The 20,041-nt window shown below is 39.5% G+C and overlaps 1 protein-coding gene across 1 annotated transcript; it reads right to left on the bottom strand.

Annotated features, from left to right (window-relative positions):
- Positions 1-1,625: 1,625 nt before the first annotated feature.
- On the bottom strand, positions 1,626-19,765 carry DCLK3 (doublecortin like kinase 3). Its single transcript, XM_075214363.1, has 5 exons — positions 19,696-19,765; positions 17,732-19,521; positions 16,065-16,197; positions 4,114-4,281; positions 1,626-2,939 (listed from the first exon to the last, which is right to left on the bottom strand). The coding sequence occupies exons 1-5, from the start codon at positions 19,763-19,765 to the stop codon at positions 2,743-2,745; spliced, it is 2,358 nt and encodes a 785-aa protein (XP_075070464.1). The 3' UTR covers positions 1,626-2,742.
- Positions 19,766-20,041: the final 276 nt, after the last annotated feature.

Genomic DNA, 20,041 nt, shown 5'->3' with positions numbered 1-20,041 from the left:
TACACACCAAAAATATCTATGCATACGTCTGGATATTTTTTTGCCTATTGTTGACTTCCATCTCCTTATACCTAGAGCAGAGTAATGGGGGCAGTTTGGGACAGGCAAGTGTAGACTGCTTAATTGTGATACAACTAAACGTGGACGCATTAGCAGACACACCTTTTAGGAGACATACCATTTACGGGGGCTGGAGGGTTGGAGCAACGATACTCAGTGGTGATGATGACTATAAATGGTACTATCTAGCTATTCTATTCTATTCTGATTGGCTGATTACATATAAACTCCACCTCATTAGTGCCACAGCTATACTATATCAAATAATGGCCATCTATTGCATTACTTAACACTTCAATTTGAACTATTGCAGGAAAAAATATTCCCATTTCATATTTATAGTGGAAAACAATAAATGTTTATATTTATCTTATTTTTTGTATTTATATTTTATATTTATGTTTGTATTTAATTACATTTATATTAAAAATGCGACTTTAGCATTTAGGAAAAATTGTCAAGACCATATTCTCTCTTGTGTATATAACACTTAACGAGATTACTATATTGTGTACTACTAACACTGTCAAGCCACAGCTCTACACTATCTGTACGCTATTGTGGGGTGTAAGTACACACACTTGTTACGTATCAGTGTACCCGGTGTAAATGCTACTGTTTTTTAGCTGGACGTATCTTCAAATACATTCGACTCAACATATGAGAATAAAGACGCTATTTATAGGTACGTCTTTTTCTGCATATGTTTGGAGTCCATATGTGTCCACTTATAAATGAGCCCTATATGTTTGCATTTATAAAGTGCTACTAAAAACGTATAGAGATGAGCAAAATTTTCAAAACTTTCCCCGAAATATGTCACAAATCTCAATTCACAGGAAATTTTGCTAATTTGTACAAATGTATGTCTAAAGCTTTAGGGGCTTATTAGAACTGAACAAATTTAAAAAGAGCATATCAGATATTATGAAACTTATGAGAGAAATGTCATGTTGGAAGACTTCTCATTTTTAATTTTCACAGAAGACATTGCAACTAGCCAGCTGCCAAATGAGAAATGGTTAATAGCAGAGAACAGTCGCTTACATTCCTCTACACAGCAAATGTAAATAAACTGCACTTGTCCAGAATTCCAATTAGGGAATAACTAATAAAATGCATGCAGTTTTCAAGGTAAGAAAAGAAGCTCTGTTACTTTTTGGCAATAGCATGGACTGACCCAGCATGGATATAATCTATGCAGTTATCACATGGATGTAACAACCCTTTCTCATGTACCTATTATTTGAAAGCATATTACTCTTGCCAAAAGCAGAAGGACCAATGCAAATAATAATCTAAAGAATATAAATAAAACTATTACATAAAAATATATTTATGTTGCAATGTTCCCAGCAGATTTAGTGAGTAACAATAACAATAAACACATTTTAAAAAGCCTATACTAAACAGATGTTCTGAGACCATTAAAAAGTAAAATGGTCTTTATCGGTGATCAGTATTCTACGTTTCTATGCTACTTTCAATCTTCACATTTACATATTTAGAAATAAATGACTTTTGTGAAAGGAAAAATAGTTTACATTTCGGCAATACAGTGGTAAGCAGTGGGAAATGGTTGTCCATCTTGTGGAGTGACCCTTATATGGTGATGTGGCCTGGACTAATTGGGACTATGAAGAGCTCTGTCACAATAATTTTCCTGGAAAATTTGGGGGGGGGGGGGGTTATACCTTATTTCACAGTCTGGCCTGTAACTTTATGGATATGGCTATACAATCATATGACACTGTGTTTCTTGCCTCTGAGCCTCCATCTAGAGATTTACCATGAACAATCAGACATAAAACTGTGGATGGTTTGTGTTTGACACACATACCTATACCTGTAATTTTCATTATAGTAGTAACGTTCAGGTGTGTGTATCATCTACCACCCTGGTATGCAGTGTTTTCTAACAAACTTGCTTATATGAATTTCTGAGCATGTTTCTTTAGCTGTTCAGTGATGTTAATAAAAATGTAAGAAATTTTGGGATTAGTGCTTTGTGCGCTTGCCCAGAAGCAAAAAAATCTCATTATACGCCAAGAACGCAATTTGCGTTCAACTTACCATTAGTCCCTGTGTGTAACTGTATTTTTAAGCGGGTAAACACTAATAATTTTCTGATGAAACAAAATAACTTGCACAAAATTCCAGAATGGATGGAAATTCAAAAAACTCCAAAATGCAGTAATTCAATATGTGATTAAAAGTGAAAAATAAAAAATTAAACAGAAGCACAACCTCAGTGTAAAGCTCACAAATAAATCAAATCATGTGAATTAATGCAAAACAACAAACCAAAACCACTGTTAATAATATCCTCTTGAATTAATACATAAAATGTATGATAATATAACAACTCCCACTACGCTAAGAAGCTATACTTTTCCACTGACTTTCAGTTTCATTTTCTGTATTAATTTACACGATTCTATATCATTTTTACATTTTCCACAGAGGTTGCACTATTTTCTCTAATAGATTTCTGAACAACAGATGAGGTTCTTATCCAGGCTACATCTAACAGTATAAAAAAAATAATTATTTTTGTAAATGTGAAAATATTGGAATTCTTTTTTGCTTCTGAGCTGTGTAATGACCTCTTAATCAGTTATCTAATAAAAGTATTTAGTTAAAATAAGCAGTCAAGAAAAAAGGTCCTATTACAGCACAATATTACTGGTTTCCGTATGTGTCCTCTTTCTGACGGCGGTTCCGGAAATGACGCTCGATATTAATGGTAACTTCTCTCTGCAGATTTCGATCATTCATTTGCCCTCGTGACCTGATCCAGTTGTGCTGCAAAACGCACCTGGCAGTAAGTCTCTTCTTGGGGTTTAGCACCAACAATCTGCTGATCAAATCTTTAGCTTCTGCAATTGTAGAGAAAACCTTTCATTAGCACTCTTGGAGTATCCATTAGATGGCATTAGGATATATAGGTATCGAAACATAGAAGAAGAGTCACAGAATACAGGTCCATATACATGTAAGACGTTATTGCTCTCTATTCAATTGGTCACTTTCTTCTCCTATCAGATTCTTTAAAATTTAGCTTAACACCAGGCAACAACCAATTCCCAAAACAAAACAGACAGTTGTCAGTGCTTATCCTTAACACTGCATATCAGTGTGTATCTAGCAAAACGAAAACATGAGGTTTTATATTTTAACTGCATTTTAATGGTGTTAGTATATCGGTGAGTGTAGGACCTGCATATGATGAGGTGCCGGTAATGCTGGGATGCAGGCTTAAATGTTTTGCTCAAAATATGAACTAATACCTCATGTTTTCATTTTGCTATGTATACATATATGGGCATTTACATGGCCATGCAGCTGGTACCATAAATAATATGGGATATACCAAGTGCAGGCTTATTGCCATGCAGCTGGTACCATATATAATATGGGATATACCGAGCGCGGGCTTGTTTTTTCTCTGGTTTTGTAACAACCAATTCCCTTCTGATGGTAGCATAATAAAGTTTATACTGTCCAAATACATATTTGTATTAAAAATAGACTGTTCTTATTTTGCTGTAATTAAATTACATAGCCATGTTTATCCCAGTAAATGTTTTGACAATTGGACAAGCCATCTTGTTATTGCACTTTCCTTCCCACCCCAACATGATTGCATCATTTGATGAACACTGCTTAAATGTGTCTGCCATGTCCATTCTCCCTTCTCTCATCTTAGTTATAGTGTATATGTTAAAATACTTATCTAATATTTATTAAATAATACAGTCTGGGAATAAATTTCCCCACTGCATTACAGAAAATTTAAAATTTTGCTCATCTCTAGTTATAATAAAAGAATATTTCGCTAGATAATTTCCACTACATACTGTGGGTACACTGGAAGAATTGTGCTACAATCCATAATCGCATGATTGCTTTCCTTTTTTTAAACTGTACTGGAAGAAATTACAGAATTTTATTGGTTACTATCGGTTACAGTACTTTTTCCAATGCACCAGTTTTTATTACCATCCGCCAGCATGGTTTGTGTATCGCACAACAATTTTAATATCCTTTTACCATCTGATATGTTATCCCAGTAAGGTGAGGTGAATTCATATTCTCCACACTGTATTGTCTGGAACAGTTCTTCGTGATTGCGCTCTGGACTTCGGAAAGGCGGAAATCCACAAAGTAGTATAAACAAGATAACTCCAGTTGCCCACATATCAACCTCTAACCCGTACCCTGTAGAATCATAAGAATAATTAGTGATGTTACTATGGTTAACGTTACATGTTACAGTTTTACTTTTTTTAAAGAGTATCTAGTTATAAATTCTAAAAATAAAATATATAATCAGAAAGTGCAATGGCATATATCACTTTTACAGTAAAAATGGAGCATAAAAAGGTACTTGGTGTAATACAGTTACTGTAAGAAGAAAACACAATGACACTACTATAGGCACTATGGGGCTAATTCCATCCCACAACAATAGTGGAAGTTTTTTCGCATGCACATCTTTTTCATGGTCATGCTTTTCCACTTATTGCACCTAGAGAGTCACCCAATTTTAATACCAGACTGCTCACTGGACCTCATGAAAACATGCAAAGTTTTGCAAGTGGGAAAGTTGGAAGCAAAGTAAACCTATTGTGGAACTACCGCCAGCTATATTGAATTACATATTCCAGCATTCACTGGTAGCCATTGGCTGGAAGGGCATGCTGACGTTTGCTGAACCACAACCATTCAATGACTACCAAAATATGTAGTGTAGTTCCACAATAGCAAAACAAAACATGTATTTTAAAAAAAGTTTTATTGAAACAAAATCATTGAAACCACTATAAAATAAATTATTTTGTCTCTGTTCTTGAGTCTAATCGAAATTTCTTCCATTTTTGTAATCTAGTGGGACATGACTCTGTCTTTGTAATCCAACTGAAGAGAAAAAGAAGATTTTATGGGGGTGTTTTTGTACATTGGATTACAAAAGTCGAAGAATTTTCAAGAACAAATTTTTTTTTATTACTTTAATACCAAGCACCATCATAAGAAAAGCTTATATGAATATTCCTTGAAATGAGTGCACATTGCGGATTTGGCGATTGCTTCTCGAATAGAGACCCATTTTTCAATATCAATATCAAGGGTCTCTCAGATGTCTACTTCCCACCAAAACTCATGGAGCTCTTTGGGCGATAGATTATATACAGGTCTGCAACCAAAAAGCTGTTTTCATAATTTTATCTGATTCTTATGTTTTTTTGGTGCGCTGAATTCGAAAATGACCACCTTTTTTTCCTGGGACGTCAGGTTTTTTTACAATCGAAATGTGCCTTGGTCAAACAGGTAGCTGGAAAATCGCTAAATTTCAAATTCATCATACTTGGGGGAAAAAAACTGAACATGGAAAAACAAATTTATTTTCACTGCCAGTGCTCCCAAAAGCATGAAAATACATGTTTATTGGTCCTGATGGTGATCACTGCAATGTTGAGTGTGCTTGCTAGGGCCTGCTCGGACATGTTCTTTCATGCATTAACTTCTTGATTCCTCCACAATCTTGTATTTCATTTCAGTCGTCATCCTACTATTGTTTGTGTGGTTCAAAATTAGTGCAATGCCTCCAAGAAAGTGTGTAAATTCACCTGACAGTTTCTGTTTCATATGTGGAGAGTTCATGGTGAAAAAGCAGCAGTTGAATATTATGGATTTTGTTAAGAAAGTTTATTTCGTTTATTTTAAATTAAAACTTGGTGACCAAGATAAAGTTTGGGCTCCTCATAAAGTATGTAAGCGGTGTGTCGAAGATCTTCGTAATTGGTCAAAAGGCAAGATAAAAGCTTTTCGATTTGGAATTCCTATGATGTGGCGTGAGCAAAAGAATCATAGTGATGATTGTTACTTCTGTTCCTGTGAGGTGAAGGGGTACAATTCAAAGTGGAAGTGCACCATCACGTATCCCAATCTTCCATCTGCTATTCGTCCCATTCCCCATGGTCCAGACGTCCCTGTGCCTGACCCTCCTAAAAACCTGGATGAAGTCAATTGGCCTGACGAGAATGGAACTGTACCTCAGCCTGAAAATGGATCAAATTCTTCAGATGTTGCAGTTGACGGACCAAAACTTTTTTCGCAAGAGGAACTCAATGATTTGGTGAGAGACCTAGATATAAATATGCAATCTGCTGAATTACTTGGTTCTATACTTAAAAGCAAAAATTTGTTGATGGAAGGTACATCTTTGCATGGTACAGACATCAGGAAAAAGACTTTCTGTCTTACTTTTTTCATGAGGGCAATTTGGTGTTTTGCTCTGATTTAGAGGGGTTGATGGCTCAGTTCCACGTTTAGTATAATTCTTCTGAATGGAGGCTTTTCAGTGACTCTTCCAAAAGAAGCTTAAAAGCATTTTTACTTCACAATGGTGGCCGTTATGCGTTCATTCCTATTGCTCATTTGGTGTACTTGAAGGAGACGATTTCACAAGCAATCTACTTGAGTGTGGTGTTAATTTTGTCGTCACCTGTGCAAATGAGTTAATATTTTTCATGTAAATAAAATATTTGCGTTAAGAGATTGTTTTAAACGATGTCCACCCATTTGTTCGAAAACCTGATGTCCCAGGACAAAACGGCTGTCATTTTTGGATTCAGCGCACCAAAAAACGTGAGAATCAGTCAACTAAACCAAAACAGCTGTCCAAAAAAATTTTTTTGCAGGCCTGTGTTATGATTAAGATACATCAACAGTGAATAAAAGGTGCAGATGAGGCCTCTAAAGGACAACCTGTTAAGACAGAAGGTCTCTAGTGGGGATGGGAAGCGGGGCACACGTGGGTTGATCTGGCAATTGTAGAGATAACGGATCTGGAGGTATTGATAGAAAGAGGAGGGAGAAAGGTGTAGATGATCACAAATCCCAGAAAACTCAGGGAAAAAGCCTGATGGGACGATATCCGGCATAAATTTAAAGTTGTATTTTGCCCAGTCAGTAAAGACATTTGGGTTGAGACTAGTTTGAAATGAAGGGTTGTGCCATAGGGTTGTCTACAAGCTTGAAGGCATGGATACACACTGAATGGGAAAAGCAAACTGAAGGACCTTCTGGTGGACCCTCCTATGTCTTCCTGACCATATAAACTAGGAGATACTGGACTGGATATCTATGAGAATAGTGGAGGGGACTCCAACTGGCAATGTCTGAAACAAGTAGAGCAGTCTAGGGAGAGATAATTTTGATAGCAGCAATCCAGAATATAAAGTGAGAGTTCCAAGTGTTCAAATCCCGCTTTATAGTGGCAATTATGGGGGATGGAAGTTAGCCACAAATAACTTGTCATAGTGCTTGGTTAGGTTGATACCCAGATATTTAATTTTCTCAGGTAGACAATTAAACTTGAAGGTAACTCTGATGGATACCAACATGGAAGTCTACAGCATGAATAAGCTATTGGCTTGAAATCCAAATGAACTGAGAGACCCCACCTTGGCCAACACCATATCATATGGATAGGGTGTCACCCAATGGAAGGAAATGTGCCTATATTGACAACTTCCTCAGAGCCCTGTGTCTGTAGTCATTCAGAAATGTATAGTATGCTCCCAGTGGGTGTTATGCAGCATTCAATGCAGATGGAGCTGCCTTCATGCCATGGTGGGAGAGATGAGGGGCCATTATTTTCTCTCCTAAGCGAATAATGGCATTTTCAAGGGATTTCATGACTTTCCAATTAATCTCCTAGTACAGCTGAGGAATGCTTTTTCAAGAGAAATAGAACTGAGATGGAATTTAGTAGCATCAACACACCTCATCTAATCTGCGAAAACCTTATGAATTGATGACACACATAAGGCACATCCAATACTAACATAGCAGCCATATAGCAGATTCTTCTTACAAAGAATTGCTTCAGAGTCAATTGTTTATAATTTTCAACATGCTTATTCTTCTTAGATGTTTCCCTCAGTAACAGAGGTCTAGCTTCACCAACAGCAGCCCCAGCTCCCAAGGATTCTGCTTAGGAAGAAATGATTGCATTATGGGAGATTATGTAGAACTGCAACTTTGCTGCAGCACTTGTTAGGCATGAGGGTGGTATTGATCGTGAATACAGTAGGTATCTATCAATGCTATGCAAGGCTGATTTTGGACTGCCTGTTATTATAACTGATTTTGCTGCTTGTGAAAAACTCCTAGAATAAGCAAGCTGCAAATAACGTAACAGGGAGGAGGTTCCTAGATGGTCTGCTTTTATACTTCTAATTAGTGTGGCCTGACAGAAGCAACAGATGCCTTGTAGGTGGATCTATCTTTTGGCTAGGCATAACAATGCACTTATCTAGAGAATATGGCGATATTGGTGACTGCCTTAGTTCAGCACAATCGTTATCACCATCCTCATCAACTTGTTCAACATATGTATCATCATTGCCTTCTTCATTACCATCTCCACCATCATCACCCTCAAGCAGCCTCAGACTGGCCTGCCGGGCAGCAGGTCTATCCACCGGTAGGCCCAGCGGGGTTGAAGCTCCGCCCCCTCTGCTGTAAGGGCTGAGCTTACGGGGAACACATTAGATGTCTTCAGATGTCCGCGGCGGTGGGACCACTTCCGTCACAAACACACTACCGCTCAGTTGCAGAGAGCCCGCTCTCTACACCTGCGCAGTAGTGTGTTTTTCACTTCAGCAGGGGAGGAGGAGTGTGCTGTCTTCCTGGTATCACAGCCGCCCAGAGGAGCAGGATGCCAGAGCGTTCAGGTAAGTGAGTACCCTCTCAAGCCAGCCAGCCTGTCATTTTTTTTTTTCACCAGACATGTGTATGTACTCATACATTGTGCATTATATCTCTGTTATTGGCCCACTAATGTACTAAAGGAGCATTGGGTGTCAAAGGCAGTGTGGCATCACACCTGCAGAGAAGTAGTGCAATTGTACACTATGGTTTTATGTTTCACTCTCTCTCCGCTATTTCCTGGATACTTGCAAATTCTGGATGTGTTTTACTTTTTGACAGTGGTAATTTTCTTCTTGCTGCAGACCACAAATATATGTATGTCATCTCTATGGTTTTATAGCATTACATTTTGTCTATTTCTTCTATTTTAATGGGACATTATACAGAATAATACTTACTCTAAATCAATGTGTTTTGTAGAGCTTTGTTAAAATGTTTATGCGTAAAGTAGACCAGGCACTTAAACACAGTGGAAGCATCCATTTTATTGACTGAACCATTTTGCAGCCAATATATTAAAAGGCACTGCCTAACTAATATATTCATGAGGTTGGACTTCTATCCATGGCTTTTTTGGCTTTTTTAAAGAGCACATAAAAGGTGACACGCCCAGTTGCTGCTATTATTATTAGCAAGCACAAGGAACATTACACAAAAGGGGGGAGGGTGGCAGGGGCATTTTGCTATGGAATGTGATGAGGTTTTGGTCAGTTACATCTCTAGTCCAACAAGCCACAGCTAACCAATGTCACATTCCATGGTGTGGAATCTGCATCACACACACATACAATATTCTTCTGTGACTGATTGCTCAAACTGTAGCAATAAGTCTCATTTCCGTGTTGGTGGATAGACACTGTCCATTTGATTCCGTAGATGACATTTACTTTGACTTGGCTGTACTGTAGGCCACACCCCCTTGACTGGCCACACCCACTCTTACAGTTGGCCACACTCCAATGTAGTGGGCCACTATCACTGCATTCCCCCGGTGGGCCCTTCATGCCCCAGTCCGACACTGCCCTCAAGCTTTAGCTTAGTAGGAAATTCCAAATAAGCATCCTCAATTTCTAAATCATTGTAACTACTAATCATCCTCCTATTTCTAAATGGTTAATAAACTGAGGAGGGGGCTGCAGGGTACGCTACAATATCAGACTCTGGCAAACATACAACTTACAAATATCCTTATACTCTTCAGGATTAGATGAAAGCCAAAATGGTTCTTCTTCAATCTCGTTGTACTTCTGACTCTTTGACATTTCTGTTTTGGAGAGACCAAAATGTACTCCTAGAAGGTGATGCATGACCTTGGTGGGCACTGGGTATTGTAGTATGAGCTGTAACAGGACCTGAGTCTTTCCTTTCCATAGATGGTGTATAGAATGTTGGCTTTTTTATTTTATTTTTACTAAATCCATCACAATGATTATTCTTAGCGGTAGTTTTCCTTAACGCTTGAAAGAGCTGTTGATTTGGGAACGATAACCAAGTGTCTTTGGAGGGCCTTACATGAGACTTTTTTTTTACATGACCTTTTTATTGGTAGAAGTAATACTACTGCTCAATGTTAGACTGGGGCAAGAAGGGCCCACTAGGGAAAGCAATGACTGGGGCCCACCTAATACCATGTAGCGCTGCAAATGGGGTGTTCGGGAGCCTGGTGCACTTAAGACAGGGGGTTATCATTTTAGACAAATCCACAGGCACAACTGTCTGTACTACTGTTAGGTGCACGCAGTTCTGCCTTCATGAGCAGTACAGTGTGAAGCGGGACATACCTCCCAACTGTCCTTGTAGTCAGACCAAATCCTGACTAAGCGTGACAGTCACCCAAATTTGGAACTGCCCCACCAGATTCAGAACAGATGGCAGACTGTCCTGCTCTCTCCTACCTGTCTTGTCACTTTCACCAGCTGTGGCTGCTGGTTTCTTTATATCAGTTGCTGCTTGTCTGGATCCTTGGAGGCCCTATTGGAAAACAAATGGGTACATGAAATTTAGAAAACTCCAACCATCCTCAGCATTAAATCATCAGCACCCATATTTAATAATTAGAACTCTCTCAAGCTCCAACATTAAAGTAATAGTACTCACATTTGATAAATAGATCTATTTCACTCCAACCAACCCCAACATTAAATTAATAGTATTCCCATTTAATAAAAAAAAACTATTACCTTGCCTCCAAACAGCCCCAGCAATAAATTAACAGCATTTACATTTAATACAACCATTTCTTATGTCCATTCCCAGCAATAATTAATATTCACATTTAATAAATACTCTCCTCCCTAAACTCAGCCCCACATTCAATTATAGACCCAAACCACCCCAGCATTAATTTAAAGGTCCCTTCACCCCATCTTAATTTAATAGACCCCACCAATAAATTAAATTGCCCAAATATCACCACACAAATATAATAGCATCCATAAAATAATTAGCCCCCACCTAAACTCCACCATTAAATTATTAGCCTACTTTCCACCCATGCACTGTTAAAACAGCCCCCTATTCCCTCACACATTATAGCAACCCCCCCCTATAGTTTTCTCTGAGCAGCCCCCCTCCCTATAGTTTTCTCTGTGCAGCCGCCCTTATAGTTTTCTCTGTGCATCCCCTAGTTTTCCCTATGCAGCCCCCTATAGGTTTCTCTGTGCAGCCCATCCCCTACCTAAAGTTTTCTCTGTGCAGCCCCCCTATAGTGTTCTCTGTGCAGCACCCCTATAGTTTTCTCTGTGCAGCCCCCTTATAGTTTTCCCTATGCAGCACCCCTATAGTTTTCTCTGTGCAGCCCCCTTATAGTTTTCCCTATGCAGCCCCCCTTATAGTTTACTCTGTGCAGTCCTCCTATAGTTTTCACTATTTAGCTCCCCCTAGTTTTCTCTGTGCAGCCCCCCTTTCCTATAGTTTTCTCTGTGCAGCCTTTCCCCCTCCCTATAGTATAGCATAGGCAGTTCCCCCTCCCTATAGTTTAGCATAGGCAGCCCCCTCTCCCTATAGTTTAGCATAAGCAGCCTTCTCCCTATAGTTTAGCATAGGCAGCCCCCCTCCCTATATTTTAGTGTAACACCTGTGAGGCGTGTATGGGTATGGAATTTAGTACACAACACTTAGTGCTAGGAGTTTATATTTGCACGGCACAAGGTCACATAGTTTGGTTGTTAGGTCCAGGGCACTCTTTTGTGTTATTGTAGTTAGCACTCGTGTGAAAAGTACATAGTAACCCGGTAGACAGCATTGTGGGTGGGCTGTCTTGTGTCGCCCCTGTCTCTAGGTGCGATCCCGGAAGTGCAGATGACCATCCAGAGAAGGTAGCGATTTATCTGGTAAATATCATCTTTCTGTTTCATCTCTTCCTCTTGGTGAGTAGACTGTTCGGGTGAAATACTTCCCTGCCTTGAATATCCATAGTCCCGCTCCCAGGCCCAGATCAAACTGATGTGTTGGCAATAGGGGTAAAATGAAGTGTCTCTGCTCCTGTCCGTCACCTCGGACACCCCCTCTCCTTTCTCCCTGTATCCCTGCCCTTCAGTAATCTGTCTGATTTCATCCCTAGATCGAAGTGATGTTGGGAGCCATGCTTAGGGGTCCATACGAATAGTAGGTGGACCAATTGTGAACAAGGTAGAAACTTTCTGTGCATCTGTCCGTTCCCTGCAGGCATTACAATAGTATATTCAATTATTAAACTCAGTGTTGCCCCGCCGAGTAATCTTTTTATACAGTTTTCTTGAACACACTTTTTGCTTTTTGTTCTGCCACACAATATTGTTTTGATCAGTTTGACACATTTAAATTAAATCAATACAATAACTGTCCTCTACAACACCATTTTCTTCAGCCACTTACACACACACACACAGCTAATATTTGATCCAATACTACTTCTTCTAATGTTTTGATGCTGCATTAATTATGCTTTAGAGGTATTATTTAATTATTACACTTAAAACATTACAGGCTGTATGAAAAAGTAGAAAATATTCAAAGGCCCTGGAGTAGCCAACTTCCAACACTGTCTGAAGTATAGCCTTTTTTAAGTATAGATAATATATAATAATTATAGGTGATATACACCTAACAGCCACAACATTAAAACCACCTGCCTAATATTGTGTAGGTCCCCTTTATGCCGCCACAACCAGGGCCGCCGAGAGGGGGGGGGAGCGGGTACAGTTTACCCGGGCCCGGCCATGCCAGGGGGCCCGGGCCGGGCCCTCGCTGCTAATTAAATTTATTTTTATTTTTTTATTATTTTTCTCTGTTGCGCTATTTTTTTTAAAACTTTTTTTATTTTTTTTTCCCGCGGGGGGGGGGGGGGTTCATGGGAGCTGGAAGAAAAAAAAATAAAAATAAAAAATACTCACGTGATCGCGCGGCGCCGTGTCCCTCCTCTCCTCCATTCACACTGACTGCTGGGCGTGACGTCATCAAGTCACGCCTGTCAGTCAGTGAGGAGCGCCGCAGCCAGCAGGAAGAAAGAAGACAGAAGAGGAGACAGAAGAGCAGAAAAGAAAAGAAAGAAGTTGACAAAAGGTAAGTAAAGAAACGGAGAGGCAAGGGGAGGAAAACAGGGAGGGACAGTACTATAAAGAAAGGGGACAGAGAAACAGAGGAGGAAAAAAAGGAGAGAGCCACAGAGTAATAAAAAAAAAAGTGGGAGAGAGGAACAGAGGAGGAAAAAAAGGAGAGAGCCACAGGGGAATAAAAAAAAATTGGGGAGAGAGGAACAGAGGAGGGAAAAAAAGTGGGAGAGAGGAACAGAGGAGGAAAAAAAAGTGGGAGAGAGGAACAGAGGAGGAAAAAAAAGTGGGAGAGAGGAACAGAGGAGGAAAAAAAGGAGAGAGCCACAGGGGAATAAAAAAAAATTGGGGAGAGAGGAACAGAGGAGGGAAAAAAAGTGGGAGAGAGGAACAGAGGAGGAAAAAAAAGTGGGAGAGAGGAACAGAGGAGGAAAAAAAGGAGAGAGCCACAGGGGAATAAAAAAAAAATTGGGGAGAGAGGAACAGAGGAGGGAAAAAAAGTGGGAGAGAGGAACAGAGGAGGAAAAAAAAGTGGGAGAGAGGAACAGAGGAGGAAAAAAAAGTGGGAGAGAGGAACAGAGGAGGAAAAAAAAGTGGGAGAGAGGAACAGAGGAGGAAAAAAAGGAGAGAGCCACAGGGGAATAAAAAAAAAATTGGGGAGAGAGGAACAGAGGAGGGAAAAAAAGTGGGAGAGAGGAACAGAGGAGGAAAAAAAAGTGGGAGAGAGGAACAGAGGAGGAAAAAAAAGTGGGAGAGAGGAACAGAGGAGGAAAAGGAGAGAGCCACAGGGGAATAAAAAAAAATTGGGGAGAGAGGAACAGAGGAGGGAAAAAAAGTGGGAGAGAGGAACAGAGGAGGAAAAAAAAGTGGGAGAGAGGAACAGAGGAGGAAAAAAAGGAGAGAGCCACAGGGGAATAAAAAAAAATTGGGGAGAGAGGAACAGAGGAGGGAAAAAAAGTGGGAGAGAGGAACAGAGGAGGAAAAAAAGGAGAGAGCCACAGAGGAATAAAAAAAAATTGGGGAGAGAGGAACAGAGGAGGGAAAAAAAGTGGGAGAGAGGAACAGAGGAGGGAAAAAAAGTGGGAGAGAGGAACAGAGGAGGAAAAAAAAGTGGGAGAGAGGAACAGAGGAGGAAAAAAAAGTGGGAGAGAGGAACAGAGGAGGAAAAAAGTGGGAGAGAGGAACAGAGGAATAAAAAAAGTGGGAGAGAGGCACAAAGTAAAAAAGAAGGGGGAAAAGCAGCATGGAGGTCGCAGTGTGAGCATAAGGGGGTACAGTGTAGTTGTGATGAAGGGGCACAGTATTGTGTGTGTGATGGCACAGGGGGCTTGTTGCAATGTAGTGTGTGTGAGGTAGGTGGCGGCTAATTAATGGGCGCTATTTTGTTTGTAGGGTGATGGTGAGGCAATTTAATAGTAGGGACTATTAATTTAAGATGGGGTGGTTTGGGGGCTATTGAATCTTGGGGTGAGTTTAGGGAGAATGAGGTCTATTTATTAAATGTGACTATGAATTATTTAATGGCAGTGATGGTTGCGGGAAATAGGTATTGCTGGGGCTGTTTGCAGGAAGTGAAATAGGTTTATTTATTAAATGTAAATAGTATTATTTTAATGTTGGGGCTGGAGGAAGGCCTAATTATTAATCGTGGGTGCTATTGATTTAACGCCGGGGCTGGCTGTAATTTTCTAAATGTAGCCATTTTTTTTTCAAAATAGGTCCTTCAACATTTCTGGATCCGGACAAGCCACAACTAAAGAAACCAGCAGCCACAGGTGGAGAAAGTGAGAAGAACAGGTAGGAGAGAGCAGCACAGTGTGTGAAATGTTGTGATTCTAGTAGGGACAATACCAATTTTTGGTGAATGTTGTGCCCAATGTAAGGTGTAGGCCAAGACTGAACTGTTTGTGTACACACTGCATTGTTTGTATACTACACTGTGGTGGTAGATGTCCTGAAAGTCAGGAGTGCTTGAACATATGTGACGCTCCGGCGAATTGAGAGCCTAGTGGTTTTTATGTTAGCCACACCCCAATGGCACGTTTGCCACGCCCCAAAATGCATGACCACACCTCCCAAAATTTTTGCACCGCCGTTTGGCTAGCTACGCCCCTGAATGCATGACCATATATCTAAATTTTTTTGCGCCGCCGTAAGGCGGCGCAAAAAAATTTTGGGGCTTATTTGACTATGAGGGGGGCCCCATGAATTTGTTGTACCCGGGCCCTGAATTCTTCTTGGCAGCCCTGGCCACAACAGCTCAGACCCGCCGAGGCATGGTCTCCACAAGTCCTCTGAAAGTGTCCTGTGGTATCTGGCACCAAGACATTAGCAGCAGATCCTTTAAGTCCTGTAAGTTGCGCGGTTGGGCCTCCATGGCTCGGAATCCAGCACATCCCAGAGATGCTCAATCGGACTGAGATGTGGGATATTTGGAGGCCAAGGCAACACCGTGAACTCGTCATGTTCCTGAAATCATTCCTGACCAATTTTTGCATTGTAGCAGGGTACATTGTCCTGCTGAAAGAAGCCCCTACCATCAGGGAATATAGTTGCCACAAAGGGTTGTACTTGGTCTGCAACAATGTTTAGATATATGAATTCCTCACTGGGTATAGGTGACAGATGTATTTAAAGCATAGTTTAAACATACATTTAGTCCAGAAACTATGCAGTTTATAGATAAATTAATTGCTTTTCTATTTAGTATAATATTAGCATTATTGATAATAAGGAAGGGAAAAGCAAAAGTACCTTTTTCTGATAGTATCTCAGGGGCCACATATGTTGGAGTTCCACAAACAGTGAACATAGGCTCTGTTATATAGACAGCAAGTCCAAAATCAGCTAGTTTCAAAGTAGCAGATCCATCAGGATTTTGTTGTACCTAAAAATAAAATGTTACCCAAATTTAATGCAAATATTGATGGAGTGGTTCTGATTAGAGTCAGAACTGGGTAAGTGTGGTGACTGAACCAGCGTATTTATGGTGTATCCTGCTAAATTAGTTCCTGGCTCTCTTTTGTGTTTGCAGTGGACTCAAAGCTAAAGGATTTATTTAATACATTAGGTCACATATGGAGCAGGCTGCACTTGGATCAGTCTTGGCGTGCTCAGTCTGTCCCCAAGGTGACCACAGGTCTGGAACAGTTTTAGCTCTGTTACAATCATAAAAAAAAGTAATAACATACAGGATACAAACATAGGCATACAGGGCAACTTGGGGGGAATAACTGGAGGAAAGCAGTTGCCAGCTAGCGTAACCTTTACTGAACACGGATAAAAGGAGTAAAAAGTACTCCTGTCTATGCTTTGTGCAAAAAGAGGTATAAATTATATCACAATGCTGATAAATATGAAAGGAGCGGTATTCATTTCATAAGGCTGTATAAATTCAGTTTTAGCTGGAATTTTTCTTGTGCCTTGGAATGTGCTGCTTGTACAAATATACTTGTGGAGCTTGAATTTTTTATGTTATGGCACAATTAATTGTTATTATTTCTAAAAAGGGCAGGTTTATAATTTTAAAAGCTTATAAGAACAGGAAATACAGAAGATGCCTACCTGGGAGAATACAGTATGAGGATGGCCCGACATGGTTTTTGCAACAAGCTCCCCTCTTGAGAGCGTTCAATATTATGTGATCTCTGCCATGTAAACAGTTGCACTGAGGAACCCTTTTAATTTGCTTATTACATAATACCAATGTAGAAAGGGATGCTGAACTATTGGGGTGGGTACAAAGTAACAGGCTTCTCTTGGGAGTCTGATGGAGGCAATGATGGTGGTGGCAGATGGGGGTAAAGATAATAAAGATATATTTGTGGCACTATGGGGAAAATTCAATGTGGACTGAGGTGACGCAACGTGTCTCTGAAACAGTTCGCGGAGACATAATGTGTCAGAGTTTTTACTAAAATCTTCACTCATTTACTCTAATGTCCCATAGAGATGCGAGGGAAAATGAGTGGAGATTTCTGTGCCATATTAGCCAGCAATGTGCGTAGCCGAACATCAAGATGATGTCCAATGGCACCTCATGTCTAAATCAATCGGCCCCTATGCTACCAAAAAGAAGTTCTATCATCCCACCTCACTCATAAAAAAAAAATGAAATAACCCAATTCATAAATTAGAAAATATTGGTTTTTTTAACCTTGTATATATATTTTTTTAATATTATATAGTTATCAGTTTTAGCAATATAGTTGCAACAGCTTTTAGCGACTGATCTGCAGCTTGTTACATGGCAAGTAATTATGATGGCTTTATCAAGCCAAGGATTATGGCACAATCTGTATATCTTATGTCATTATATTCCAAACAGCACCATCTGTTTCAAATAAAACTGCTACATATGTATATGCCATATACTTTTATGTTCTTACATAAACCATAAGACTAACAATAACAGTACTCACCAGTAGATTCTCAGGTTTGATGTCCCTGTGGACAATATTTTTATTGTGGATATATTCCAGGGCTTCACACAAGTCTGTCAACATAAGGGCAGCATTGTGTTCAGTAAATTTTATACTTTCAGTAATAGCATCAAATAGGTCCCCTCCTTTTATATACTCCAATATCAAGTATATCTCATTGTCAGTCTCAAAATCATCTAGAAGTTTCACTATATTAGGATGTGAAAGCAGTTTTATTATCCTAACTTCATTTTCAATTATATCTTCTTTTCCTATTAGCTTGGCCTTATCAATAATCTTCATGGCATATTCTTGATTAGTTTTCCGGAGTCTACACTGCTTTACAACTGCAAAGTTCCCATCTCCAATAGTCCTACCAATCTCATAATACCTTTCTATATCCATCCTGTTTTTGATATAGCATGGTCTATTAATGCTGAAAATTCCCTTTTCCTCCTCCATCCTTGGTGGCCCACCTTCAGACTTCTGTGCTGTTAAGTCAATATTTTTCATGACGTCTATGTTACTATTGGAATCATTGTCCAAGGCTGTTTTGTCTCCTTTTGTTTGCACATTTTCCTTTGTGTCGTCCAGGAAATTCTCTATGAGCCTACTACTGGGTTTTATAGTTGAGTAATTGGTGTGTTCAACATTGCATTGTTTCCTCTCGTTGTGACATTTACTCTTAACAAGCGCTTTCCTTTGCATGCTGTCACTTTGTCTTTCCATTCTGGAATGTGGATAATGTGAATTCTCATACAGATTCAAGTTGCTGTCCACTTTTTCCTCTACCTCACTACAATCCCTACTGAAGTCCTTATATGTACTATGGCAGGTTATACATTTTAGTTTTGACTTCTCTGACTTACACTTCTTCATTTGTAGTTTTCTACACCTTTCAATCAAAGAGGTATCTTCTAATAATGTATCATTGTCAAGTTCACTGTTAAGTCTCTGTTTAAATTTATATTCTTTACAGTGCTCACATTGGTTAGCATAATCTAAACTTGTAGTAAGCATTTTATTCGGTTTGCACTGGCAAAATTCAAGTTTTTTCATTATGCCAGGTAATTGTTTTTGATTGCTCTTTAATTTTTCATGTTTTTTTGTCCTCCTGGTCTCTTCAATCCTATTTTTGGCATAAGTTTTACCATCACTTTTATATGCTGCTCTCTGAGACATGGTGTCTTCACATTTGTTGGTTACGTCTGTGTCTTCATAGCCGCTATCAATATTTAGCCCTTTATTGCTCAGCTTGCATTTGAGTTTTTCATAGTGATCCTTGTTCTGTCTCAAAGGCCTATCAGGGTAAAGTTCATTTAAAACAATTTCAATGCTCTTCAGAGTCAGCTGTTCCCTTCCCAATGCTATGAAAGCATCGTCCCCACGGAAGAAATCAGACATGCTACGAATTTCCTTGCCTTTGAGATTATAAAGTTTCCTTACACGATCATTTTTCCACCTTGGAAATCCCAGTGCTTCTGATATATCAGCAACAAGCTGTTCAAAGGTCTGGACAGCCCTCCGGTTAAGAAGTAAAGTGATTTTTTTTACAGGATGGCTTCCGGGTTTAACCACAGTCAGAATTCTTGGTTTTACTGGGCTGTTTTCAGAATGTATTGTGTGAAAACCATTTCGAGAATGGAAATAGGGTGATGTATAGTTATTTATGCCCTGGCATGGTTTGCCAATTCCTCTGGGAATTAGAGGTGGACATGTTACCTGGTGTCTCATGTCTGTGGACTTTGTGTGTATATTGCTATTTAGATGACCATAAAGTGATTGTTGCCCTGAAAAAAAATAAAACAAATTGTTAAAATAAATGTATAGAATTGTATAAGATTAAAACAAATGTACAATTTCATACTTTCCACAGTTGGTTAGCCTGAATTTCATACTTAAAAATTATATGTAACCCCCTGTCACTGTGTGTAGTTTTGAGGTGCACAGGTTAGGCAGTGCACCTCCTCCTCTATATCTGGCTAGCTCCTGGGCGTGTATGTAGATGTAGATGACCAGATGGTTCCCGCACATGCCGGTTATTTTTACAAAGTCTCTTTGAAGATACTCGGCTTCAAAGAAATAAAGAAAATAAATACAGCTCCTTACCCCTCCCCAGCACAGTTCTTAAATGGGCAATACGAACATGCTTGCAAGTATATTCCCTTACTCTTCCTGCACAAATCTTTTAGAATAAACATTTTTAGTGGGTTTTTCAAAAGGAAACAGAGGAAAGAGAACCAGCAAGACAAGCATATTTGGTAGCAATGCCCAGTGGAGATACAGAGAGAAAAAACACAACAAAACAGA

The sequence above is a fragment of the Mixophyes fleayi genome, chromosome 5 (genome assembly GCF_038048845.1).
Source record: "Mixophyes fleayi isolate aMixFle1 chromosome 5, aMixFle1.hap1, whole genome shotgun sequence".
NCBI classification, from domain to species: domain Eukaryota; kingdom Metazoa; phylum Chordata; class Amphibia; order Anura; family Limnodynastidae; genus Mixophyes; species Mixophyes fleayi.
Note: the sequence above shows the minus strand (reverse complement) of the source record. Positions and strands in the feature narration are given on the sequence as shown.